Source organism: Egretta garzetta, unplaced genomic scaffold (genome assembly GCF_000687185.1).
Source record: "Egretta garzetta isolate BGI_Z169 unplaced genomic scaffold, ASM68718v1 scaffold454, whole genome shotgun sequence".
Lineage (NCBI taxonomy): Eukaryota > Metazoa > Chordata > Aves > Pelecaniformes > Ardeidae > Egretta > Egretta garzetta.
Window position 1 is genome coordinate 1,055,779 of NW_009259429.1, and position 13,036 is coordinate 1,068,814.

Below are 13,036 nucleotides of genomic sequence, written 5' to 3' on the forward strand. Positions count from 1 at the left end.
TCTTTTGCGATGTCGGATAGGAAACGCGTGTTGGAGCTGAGCTCGGCAAGGCCGGTCTCCTGCTGCAGGAGGGGCGGAGCCAGGGCCTGGCGCCTCAGCCGTGGCCGAGCCCTAAGTTGGGGGACCCGTAGATTCCCCATTTAATACGGAATTATTGGCCTTCTTGTGAGCGCATACACCTACAAGGGTTGCTTTTTGCGGGTTTTTTTTGTGGAAGTGGAAAAGGAGAGCAGTGCAAGGATGAAAGGACCCGCTCGATGAAAAGCGGGAAAGGCCACATCAGGGCCTGCTCCCAAAGAAAGGCTGTTCCCTTGGTGTTCTTCCCCAGCAGCTCCAGGAAAGCAGCCCCTGCCATCCCTGCGTGGCCTCGTCCACCCCCAGAGACACCCCACCACCACCACCTTTGGCTTGCAGCCTGGGCTTCGTTCCTCACACAGATGGATTGTGACATAAAACAACTCCTGACCTTTAAAAGGGAAGACATAGGCCAAATGTTAACTCCTTTTTATTCTAAAGGGCATTTTTATGCAAGGTGAAAGGTTGTAAACTTTTCTTAAATGGGAAGGTTCAGGTTCATCCCATTGTTTTGTAGGTCCCCAAAGTTCAGAAAAAATGTAATGGTTTTTCTTCGCAGCATGTGTAGGTAGTTCAGAGATCTTCTTCCTTCTGCGAACACTGGCGTGCTGGTTCCCCAAGCTACCCCATTGCTAAATTGTTTCCAGTACAGCCTTTAATTTATTATTGTTGCAACACACAAATAGACCTTTGGTCCTTGTCATAAAAAGATAGATTGCCATCTCACATGCCTGAGCTTAAGCGTTAACATTTTCCGCATCTCCTCCAGTGTTGTATTCCAATATGAGGAACAACTCCTACTCCCAAAACATTTCTAAAACTCCCACAGGCACAAGCCTCCTTAGATAAAGCCGCTAGATTTTCGGCATCCTGTTTCAGTCTGTTACACAGAGCTATCTTACATGTGATTGAGAAAGCCAATATATGGAGCCAGCTACACGTGTGAAGCCCATCTGTGCATCCACAGCAGTGGGCACAATGATACAAGAAAATACTTATTTCATACTGAATACAAGACTTGTTTCCCATATAGTCCTCCCAGGTTATATGAACATTGGGCTACCTCATCTCCTCCAAGTAATCATTCCCTTTAAATCATTCACTTTACTATAGCATTAGCAATATTTTCTTTGATTTTTAACCAGGTAGTCCCCAAATTCACAAGAAATTTGGGACTTCCATCAGTGTCTTTTTTTTCCTTTTTTTTTTTTTTTACTTTCTTCCTCCCTTGTGTTCCTCACCCAGGAAAGCTGACAGGTCATCTAATCATGCCAACCTTAAAAAGCAGCTAATGTGCATATCTCTCCCAGTCTCTCGGATTAAATATAAAAACCTGTTTAAAAGAGAGATTTTTGTGTAGTCCCTAAATGCTGCAAATTGGGGGGAATTAACCTGTTGCAGGGTCTCAGCTAAAGTAAATAGCGAGAGGAATTGGCACTAGGAATTTGAGCTGGGATGAGCTGTGCCTAGGTTGAGAGGTGTATTTTCTTTCTGCAGCCCTTAATATACTTCATCATGAAGGAGAATACATTAATTAAAAGGGTAGTGTGATGGCAAGGAGAAATATTTGTAGCATGTGGATTAATTTAGAAAGCAGATGTAAATGCTAGTAACAATATAAGTAGTATAAAAATCCAGTTAAATAAAAGCTTATTTCAATTTTTGCCAAGGAAGATGACTCTACGAAACAAGAGGAACCAAATCAGATGGTTCATAGCTTGTGCCTGGTGATGTCAGCTGGCAGAATTCAGAGACAAGTCTACGTGAAGAAAGTCTAAATCAGCATAATTTATACCTTTATTCTCTATCCCTTGGCATGCAATTGAAAGCAACTTCAACTGAGATTTTAATAGGCTCATAGGACCTTGGCAGCCAGGTTCAGCACTGATGTACAAGGAGGTGTGAAAGCCATTCCATACATCAGTGTAATTCTAAGGGAGTCTAAATTAGTAACAAACATGGAACTAAAAGATACAAATAATCATTTAATTAAGGTATAAATCATCACTGAAATGTGTATAAACTCACTCCTAATGCCTGGCGTAGTGATTTAGTAGTCCCTTTTATTATGTCTGAATCTGACCCACTAACTTTACTTTGACACATTCACAGATGAACATACCCAAGCAACTTGTTTTCCTCCAGTTATTTCCTTTGAAAGCAGTTCCCGGGACTTAAGCAAAGAAAGTATTTGCCAAGGTCAACAGATCATAACCACTCCATATCAGAATAAAACTTAATTGAAACGATTTATTGGGCCAGCTCAGATTTCAGTGGATGTTCCCCAGAAATGTAAGTGCTATGAATGATCCAGTTCCTAACCAAATAATTTAGAAGTTTCTTGAGGCAAGACGATTCCTTGCAAAATACTGCAGAGGGAGCTCGAAGCCTGGGAGTGTTTCAAACTGAGCCTTTTGACTTCATGGCCTTAACTGGAGGAGCAGGGGAAAGAGAGCAAAAAAAGATTCATTTCTACTGAGCCTTGGGTGAAGTGTCAGTCACCGGGGTGTTCAGGCAACAAACACCCATTTTAGAGGCTGTGGACACGCAACGGTGAAGCGCGAGGCTGCCCTTTGTGGGGCCTGCTCACCATCACATTGCGTGAATAAACGTGGGGTGACTGAAAGGTTGCATTAAAAAAATGCAACCCCCTCCCCGCTTCTGGAATTGGGCAGCAACAGGGTTTTTGCTTGCTTGCTTTTTTACTCCTACAGTGAATAAACTGATTTTTGTAAAATGTCTTAATATATTTATTCAATGGCTCTCACCCATTGTTTGCAAAATCCCAAAGTGCACGTTTTCAGCAAATAAATAACAGTTTCTGCATTTTCTTTTGTGAATGAATTGATCTGTCTGTGTTTCTTCTGTAAGATGTTACCTCTGTTGCTATAACGTCTAGCGCAGAAAGAAGTAAAGAAACTATTTGTGAAGAGAGCTAGGATCCTAGGAGAAAACTGTCCATGACAAAAGGGCCTATAAGAAATGTTAAAGTATTGTGGGTTGAAAGAGAGAAAATTAGAAGCGGAGTGTGGGAAAAGCAAATAAGTATTGAAAAGAAAGTGAACTTCGGCACGAATAGGTTGTATACAGATAAAAGATCTGGCCAAGTAACAACAACAACAAGCAGTAAGTTGTTAACAGATGCTTGAACTTAATATTGAAACAGAAGAAGTGTTGATATAATTCTGTTGATACAGTTTTGTTGTGTTATTGCTGGCAGAAGTTGTTAGTTTAACTTTAGGGGAAGGGTAAATTGTAGACTTTTGTTTATTTTCTCCAGCTAAAAACCTCTGACTTGACTTTTTACCTATTTTTGTAGTGAATTTTCATCATACCATGTAAGTATGAAATCATTCAGACAAACATTTCACATGCCAATAAAGCTATGTGTATATATTAGACCAGCACATTTCATTCCTCTAAGCCATATTGCTTCCTTAAGCTCTGCAACATCCATTTTGTGCTTGGAAAAACAGAAGAAGGGAGAAAGAAAACAAGGGTTGTCTGCACAAGAATGTCATTGTGAAATAAGCCAGGGAGGAAATAAAAACCCTCCCCAAATAGTAGTGAATGATCATTAGATCTCTTTTGGGGCTCTTTCTATTCTATTCAGTCCCTGCTGGAACTAGGCTAAGCAGACCTGAAGAGCACTGGAAGTGTCCGCTCTCTGAGGGTTCCTTAGAATCGCCGCATGAGGCAGCTGTTCTGAGCAATCTCCTCCTGAAGATAAGTCGACAGCAGAACATGGTACAGAGATGCCAAATCTCCTGTTAACTTATGCCAACGCCTGTCTTCCACAGTGCCACACAGAGATGCCGGCGTGGGTCTGATGGCAAAATATCTCCCTTAGTGTGGTGAAGAGCCACCGTACTTAAACCATTTGTGAGTCCAACGAAGCAAGCAAAGTTAAGATACGAACTGGAAGTTGCTATTCATCCAGGGAAATAATCCATCTGTTCTGATTGCCAGGCTTGAAAGCTAATACTAATTAATTTCTGAAGAGTATATAAATTTGTTCTTTTATTTTCCTGAGCTGCTGCATGGCCAGTTCCCAAGCCCAATAAAATCATGAAAAGGAAAATACTTACCACATTAAGATTTATTTTCTTGGATAGAAAATAAATGGAGACGTTTTTCTTTGGTCTCCTTCTTTGCATTGGAAAATACAATATTCTGAACAGCTATAAAAAAAGTTAGGGTAACTTAAAATTAATTATTTTGCAGCAAATGGATCAGCTTTGCAGGAGTTTGCGCCACTTGGAAGTATTTCTTACAAGCATGGGAATAGTCCTATGCCACATGACTTCATCCTCCCACTGAAGGGAAGGGTTTTTCCCCTTTCCTTACTGAGTACAGCAGCACTCAGTTGCCCGCTACACAGCAGTGCAGTTGAAAAAGTAGTGGCAAGGATTTTTATTTTTTTTTGTCTGTGAATATTCCAGCTCTAATCTCTTCTGCATTAACAGACTCTGCTTTGGACCCAGTCATTGCCATGAAAATGGTGTGAAAAATGTAACCTTTTCCCCAGCCATGTCTCTGCATCCAGCCTGCACAATGGCCTCGTCACAGACCAGAAAACATCTTGGCCTCTAATCATCTCCCAGAGTTACTAAAATTTTGTTTTAATAAATATATGTGAATGCGCCTGGCCACACTTGCTTGATTTCCGAGTTAAACTCCAGTGTTGTGAGCTCACTACAGTAACTGGAGATGATGAGAAACCGAGGAGGGGATAAATTTCCTAAAATCAAGTATTACCTTAGATATCTGTGATTGGCAGTAGAATTACCCATTAGAGGAAAGATCAGTGGATTTTTGTTCTTCCCTTCAAGAATGTGCCAATACAGTGTTTTCCGTCTGAGTCATTATCTCACCATTATTGAAGTAGGAAGGTGTAAGGGTTTTTTTCAAATCCGATTAGAGAGGGAGTGCCTTGTCTGCTCGAATACAGTAGACTTATTATCCGGAGCGCTCATTTCCTTTTAAAACATGAATAGTTTCACGCAACCATTAAGTGACACAGGATATGACTAGGTTAGTTACTCATAGGGCTTTAGATATAATAAATAACAAAGCAAATCTGGTTTTGTCATCCCCTTCCTTTGATTCGGGGGGGGGAAGTATTTTCTGCTCCCTAAAGAAACACTTTAATTTGTGCTAGTTTGCAGCATGGTAGTCAGAACCAGATACAAGTGAGACTTAAGCCACAATTTGGAGTTCATTTTCGTACACAAATATAAAGGAAACTTGTTGCATTTGTTCCCAGAGATCTCTATGAAGGAGCGTGGCTTACTGAGAGAAGAATGCATTAATATAATACAATATACAGCATTTATATACTTTCCTCACAGTCTGTATACTTTAGAAGTAAGGAAGTTACACACGCCACAGCTTTGTCTGCCTACTCTCCCAAAATCCGTGTACTGCATTTTCTTTTTTCTCGAGAAGATATTGGTCAGAGATACAACCAAAATTAAATTACTTGCAACATAAGCTCAGACCCAAGCTCACTCTCCTGTCTCTCAGAGATACATACAAACAAAGGGCTTTGCTGTTATTCACCAATTTTGGAGTGAGGCTTTTTAAAGCAGAAGTACATCTTTGCCAAGTACCTGAACCTGGATGTGATTAACTGTCATTTCTTACCCACAAGATGACCCAGAGATGGTGACCAGCTTAGCTCTACAGCTCTCTTTGGTCAGAGTGAAAAGCCAAGCATCATAAAGATGCAGAGAAATTTGGTTTCGGAAGTAAAATTCAAAAAGACAAAATTGAAGAGGTTTAGTAGAATTTCAGAACTGACTCTCAGTTTTACTTCTTTCCCTCTTTGAAGCTAGGGAGAAGTTGTAGCTGAAATTCACATTAATTTACTCTCAGGACTTTCACTGTTCCTTCCCTGTTCCCAACTCCCTCCCACTCCCAACAGTGCCCAAGTAAAATACCTAAGTAATTCTAGGAGTGTGGCCCAGCATCCGCCAGATTGCAGAGCCATTTCATTATGCCCACCCTCTCTTGCTGACCTCAGAGGTCGCGCAGTAAACCTGGAGCGGTCTAGCCTGCTAAGATTTCATACTTTCCCACTTGATGGTTAATTACTTGTAATTACCTACCTGCTTCACCTACAGATGCACTTTGAAGATTAATACATTAAGAAATGTCAGCTGCTCAGCTAATGATATGCTTCTGCCAGGACAGAGGGGAACTCCATGCTTGTGAGCACCGTGCCGCGATGATGCAATGCTGTCGTCTGCGTTCAAGGCAGGCAGCGCAGGCAGATCGGCCACTTACCTGCACATCGCCTTTGCGCCATGAGAGACTTACCTACTACAGAGCCAAAGGGCTTGTACCGACTGGGGCCTGACTTCAGCCTTGGAAGCTGTGTGAGAGTTTATAAATCGTTCTGATCAATGTTATAAATAAGTGTGTTCCTAGAGGAGCTGTTTATTTTCAGTTGCCAAGGCTCATGATATTACTTGCAATTCAGTACATCAGTGGAGATGGCATAGTCACCAAGGCCTCGCTGATGCCAGAGAGGTCTTGTCTTTTCTTACTCTGTTTTCCAAAGCACCAAAGCCTTCCAGCTTTCACCCGAACACAAGATCAACAGTACTGCACCATTTGGCAGGATGAGATTGCACACCACTACAAAAACATTGGCAAAGGCTACCTGATAACCTACCTAGAAGATGGCCTTGCCTTAGGAAGCGATTCTCTTTCCAGAAAATCAGCTTCTGTGGCTGATCTGCCGGCTGACTCGGATTTGGGAACATCAGTCAAAAGCCTTCTCTTCGTCCTTTCCCCATTTGCACCTTTTCCCTAGGCTCCATCTCCTACATTTCAACTAGAGAAGATGGCGACTCTTTTTTTCGTTTAGAAGTAAAAATAGGGAATAGTCTTTTCTTTTGCTCTGAGAAAGATTGCTTAACTACCTGCATTTAACTCTTGCTCTGAAAAACAGACTTTGTTACGCTTTTAAGTTTGTTCAGCACAAGCACTCTGCTAAATATTTTTTGGCTTGATTCTTTTTCTCATAAGTGTTGTGATGGATACATAGAATCATAGAATTGTTTAGGTTGGAAAAGACCTTTAAGATCATCAAGTCCAACCATTACCCTAACCCTGCCATCCCACCACTAAACCCTGTCCCTAAGCACCTCATCTGCCAGGCTTTAAATACCCGCAGGGATGGGGACTCGAACCCTTCCCTGGGCAGCCCCTTCCAGTGCTTGACAACACTTTCATTGAAAAAATTTTTCCTAATGTCCAACCTAAACCTGCCCTGGCGCAACTTCAGACCATTTTCCCTCGTCCTATTGCCCGTTACCAGGGAGAACAGACCAACCCCCACCTTGCTACAGCCTCCTTTCAGGTAGTTGTAGAGCGCAATAAGGTCTCCTCTCCTCTTCTCCAGACTAAACAACCCCAGTTTCCTCAGCAGCTCCTCATAAGACTTGTGCTCCAGACCCCTCACCAGCTTTGTTGCTCTCCCATTTTGGTGTGAATTTTCTCATGCAGGTGGTACTAAGCAAGATGAAAGCTATGCCCTCAAAACTTTCAAACTCATATAACTAAGTTCACATGACTGTCACGCCTTTGATTTTCTCAGCCCATTACCTCATGGGAGCTAACACAGCAGTGCACAGAACTCTACTGCTTGTACAACTCATCGGCATCAAGAGATTTTGGCTTTAGCTGGCACTCTGTACCACAGAGTAAGTACCACAAATTTTTATTATAAGTGGAAGCAATCATTCAATAAGCAATGCTTAGTTTCATGCAAACTGTGCTCCAAAGGGAATCAAATGAAATACTTTCTTTGGCTTCAGATGGCCTTGAATCAGGCAGCATGCATGGTATTAAAAATTAAGGAAAGAGCTTAAAATTAAAAAGAACCCACATTAATAGTTAGTTTCTTCTTCAGAAAGGCCTGTTGGGCTAAAAAAAGGAGGAGGATAAAAAAAGATCTTGGGTTTTTCTCTGCTGTACTAAAAATGGCATATTGTGTTTGGTCATGGAATAAATAGTACTCAAATATGAGAAGAATTGAACCAGAGTTTGAATGGAATCCATATAAATTTTAAGACACGGTTTCTTCAGGGGTAAAAGGAAAAAAAAGAGTTGTTTACTCTGCAAACCTCATAGGAAAATATAAATGGACACAAGTGATCTACAGAACTTCAGGAGAGTTCAGCCTCCTGAGGTAGCAAGATGAAAAGTAAATTGTTTTATTATTGCTTATCAGAAATCACAACAGCCCAAAAGATCATTAACAGCTCAGGACCAGAGAGCACCGAGGGTTTAAAAATAGAAATGTGTCAGTGCCTTGACATGAGGCTTATTCACTCTTAAGTTATTTAAGACTGCAAAATATTTGTAAGACAGTATCTTAGAAACACAATGACATGGAAATCCAGAAGATTCAGACCCGTACTGTCAACACAACAGGGTGGGTATGATTTCCTCCTCCTCAGATGCGCCAATCGAAGCTGCGTCTTTGCCACAAACTTCGGGTAGCAAAAAGCAGACAGTGTGTTTTAGCCGCTTCCAGCTGTAGTCTTTCCTACTATTGTCTGCATTTGCTCGTGGACTAAGTAAACCAGTATAATGACTTTCCTCTTTAATACATCGATACATGGGGTTTGGGCTTTTTTTTCTTTCCTTTGATCAAAGCGGGACTGGGACGTGGGGTTTTGTACTTACAATTTTATGGCAGAAGCATGCTCAGAACAGGTTGAACGCACATCGTGGAGATACTGTCAAATCAATGCAGAATTCATCTGTATGGGTACGATTACGAACATTGCTATCTTTCGTCAAACCTGGCCCATACTGCAGCTGTGAGTCACATCGAGGTATTTTCAGTTATTCCTTGGTCACTTCCAGATCCATGCTTCTCTGTGTTAACTTTCTTCCCCTCCACTCTCTTCCAGTGAATCCTTATTAGCATAGCCCTGCCTCAGGTCTGCTAGCGGTGAAACCAAATCCTCTTTCTATGTGCATCACAAATTGGAAAAAAAAAAAAGCTTTCATAAAAAGTACCACAAGTGCAGTGCAAATCTCTTTCTGGAAGGCATTCTCTTCTATCTAATCAGCTTATATCTACTGTTTTGTCTTTAAGAACTGACAAAACCAAACCAGTTACCAACTAGGCAGTGATTTACCTACTAGGCAGTGATTTACCTGCTTCTGGTTTTCATACCCATTATCTTGAAACAGAATTCCCACCTTTGAACTAAATTTCATTAGTTAAAGCATTAATATTTTCTGGCTAGAAAGGCAGAATTGGTATGAAGCCTCATGCTTTGCCTTCTCACAGAACTGTTAAGTGGGAGAAGGAGAAAAAATTGGAGCCAGCAAGTCAGGTTCTGAGCCCAGCTTTGCATGTACAGGTCCTACCAGGCAATAAAAATAGGACATTCACAGTGTAGCCATTCCATTTCCTCAGCTACTTCCCTTTGGAGCTGAGTTCCACAAGACACAGCTGAAGAAATCCCTGAGCTTCATTCCTTTAGTTTTACCGTCTCATTTTTTTTTTCTTAATAATGGCTACATTTTTCAATTTGAATGAACAAACCGAATAGTATTTTTCCTCAGTATGAGCTCATTTCAAATGTCTTAGTGAAAGCTCTTACGCGTTACGTTCTGCTAAATGCCTAAGACTAAAATCGGAAGAAAATGAAAGCTGCCAGGCTAAGATCCATCACTTAATAGTCAGTGTTTATGGTGCAGCCGCCCACATCTGTGCTAGAAGCCAAACCTCCCTTTGTACTCCCGGAGACAGACACATCTTAGGTGGGACTCATTTAATCTCAGTGTGGGTATCTCAAGCAGCTAGAACAGAAGATTTACCTTCTACATTGTTAGGAAGACATCTGTAAATGAAGTAGTCAATACCTGCAAACAAATCTCAGTTCTGGCCTCTGCTGTCTGAGTACACAAGGAGCACTGGAAAGGGCATCGCAGATCCGGTTTGAGGCAAACTGTAACACAAATTACTGTATTTCTCAAATCTAACAGTACTCATAGTTGCACACTCAGAGCACAAGGAGGATTGGGAACAGAACCTGTCCCACAGGAGAAACTCTTGCATATTTAAGTTTATTTCAAATAAGTGTTCAAAGAAAAAAAAAAAAACCCAAACTAAAACAGATTTAGTATATATTTGCTTTTCTTAAAAAATGATTCCATGAAAGAGTTTTATAGTTATCTAAGTAGTAATACAGTTTTTTTATATACAAAATTCCATTTCAAACAATTTACTGTACAAAAGAAAGTATAAGCAACCATTACTATTTCATGATTTCAGCAAATAATGAAAAATTCTGATAAGTACGTGTTCAGGATATAGTTCTACCATTTACAGGAATGTCAGTATTAAGTTGGGAATACTTTCAGATAAGTATTTACAGACGAAATTCCCTTTGAGGAAGTTCCCTAAGATTTCTCTTCAGAATAGGTAGTTCAGGTTTGGCTTTCTTCTTGATCTTTTGGGCTACCAAGGAATGAGAGGAAGAACACTTTTTCAACAAGATGTATGGGCAGAATTCTGCTTGATTTATTCACGCTCATGGTCCTATCGCAGTCAGTGGGCCTGATCCGGTAAACGCTTGCTACCAGGCGTAACGCTTATGGCGTGAATAAATCAGGTAGGATTGGGCCCTACAGCAGTAAGCTATCATAAGTTAGAAATTTTAAAAATAGTGACATTCCTGCAAGTCAAAATACAACAGAAACAAGAGTTAACAAAATATAAGCCCTTTATTAATAAAAATCTTTGGTTGGATCAATATTTTAAATAAGCTTCAAGAATATTTGGTTAATACCATTTTCTTTCTTCCACATAATTTCTTTTCAGGTACCTTCTTTGGACAGACTACAGAAAAATATCAAGTTTATCACATACTTTAAAACAAATAAATACATCAAAAGCTAAATATGGCATTTTTTTTTAAAGTTCTAGCATTAATCTTTAAATTAGTTTGGCAAAGAAAAAAGAAAAGGAAAAAAGAAATAACTAACTTCTCTTGAAAACAGCCTTTTGACGTTTGGTTTTGTAACAAACCATACAGTAGTTAGACTTTAAAGAAATCTTTCATTTTTATTTTATACTTTATATTTGTAATGCAAGTGCCATGGACAAGACAAAGCAATAAAAGAAACAAAGTTAATTGCACCAATATTATCTGGGAGTGCAGTTTGTCGTTTGACAAAGCAAAACTAAAATGTACTATGCTTAAAAAGAGCTGTACTGACGGGATTTAGCTAGGCTTCGTAAGGAGGGATTTTAGACTTATACTGTAAGGAAGCTCCTTGTACAAAAGATAGAGTATTTTAAGACAAAAGTCCTGTAACTAACTGAAGGTCTGGTCCTGTAGCCCCAGTGCAGGCAAAACTTCCATTGAAGGCAGTAAGTGGGACATGTTTTGGATTTACTCCTCCGGCACAGCCTCTGGGAAATGCCATTTGACAGCAGGAAAGTCTGCAGGAGCAACTGGCTGTGAAAAGCAGGCGCAGACTCCTTTCTCCTGCAGAAGACAGAGGGCTACAGAGAAAACCTGGCTAAGAAAGGGATGTGCTAAAACAACGGGAAAAAGGAAATTTCCTCCGCGACAACAGTGTCCGAGCACTAGGCAGGGCAGTGTGAGTCACTGTAGCTCTACGTGTGCTCGTGAATTCAGGGCATTTAATAAAACACTCTGTGATCATCTACCTGCTGGGAGGATCTCCGAAATTGTGCTGCTGCTGCCCGGCCCCGAGCGAGGAGCCACTGGGGGACTGCTCAATCACAGCTGATGCAGCCTGGGGCACTGAGGTAGCTTCATCCACATCAGTCAGTCATCGGTAAAAAAAGAACTTTTCCAGATTCACTTTTCTGATGTTTCTGAAGAGAGCAGTGCCCCGGGGAAGGTCTTAGGTACACAGCAGATTGCCACAAGTGCCCCAGGCACCTGTATGACTCAAAAGCTCTGCTTCTTTCAGACCTGCAGGTTCAAACGCAGATGTCTGCCACCAGAGCTCAACCCTATCTTGGAAAGCCAGTCAGTCTGGTACACTCTACGTGCTTCCTCTCCTGCCAAAAGGAATACCGGGGCACACTCTAAAGCTGATTTAGCATATATGTTACCTAGTTACCCATGGACCTTCAAGCCTGGGGTTCCAAAAATATTTGAAATTAATAGTAGTATTATTACTTCAAATTTACCTTTATTTAGTTAGCTAATTAATCGGCTAAGGTCAAATTCTCAGAGAATATCTCTATCAAGACGTACTAAGTACCTGCATTTATTAATGCACACCAACGTCAATAGTGTTATCTATCGATGAAATACAAAAATCCCCTGCATTACTGCTTGTGCAAAAGAAAAAAAACCAACATTATCTGAAATAGAATGTGGTCCTCCATATTTGTAAGAAGAGCATTTCTCACAAAGATGGGAGCAAAATGGCAGCACATCCTTCAACATGCACTGGGTTGTCCATTAATCGAGTCCTGCCCTTTACGCGATGGCTTGTGTATCAGTGGAATGCCCCGACATACTCGACTCCCTCCTCTTCTACACATCAAGAGGATACGAATGGCAGGAGGACAAGCTCCCACTGTGGCTCCTGGAGAGCCTGGGGCTGTGATTGTTACAGTTTTCACCTTTTTTCTTGTCCTTGTCTTTCCAGGTTTCTAGCATTTGCAGCTTCCCTTGCTCTTCTCTCATGAAGACCTCCACCATGAGAACTTTCTCTTTATGAATCTGCTGACTAATGTCCTTGGGAATGTCTGGGATAATCCAGTCAACAAAGTCACTCATAAACATGACCAAGTTCTGAAAATGAAATTGTGAGAAAATGTCAGCAAGGTCAAATGCAAGGATGACTGTTAGGGAAGGGGCCATTTTTGGTGTACTTGGGAAGGAAGAACGAAGAAAGGACAATATTTGAGTTGGGCGTATCACAAATCCGTTACTGAGCC

The 13,036-nt window shown here is 40.9% G+C and overlaps 1 protein-coding gene across 1 annotated transcript in view; it reads right to left on the reverse strand.

The window, feature by feature from the left end:
* Positions 1–12,629: 12,629 nt before the first annotated feature.
* The window catches only part of ANO1 (anoctamin 1), a 45,877-nt gene continuing 45,470 nt past the window's right edge, over positions 12,630–13,036 (reverse strand). The window contains 1 exon segment of the mRNA XM_035892634.1: positions 12,630–12,890. Coding sequence (XP_035748527.1) covers positions 12,630–12,890 — 261 coding nt within the window.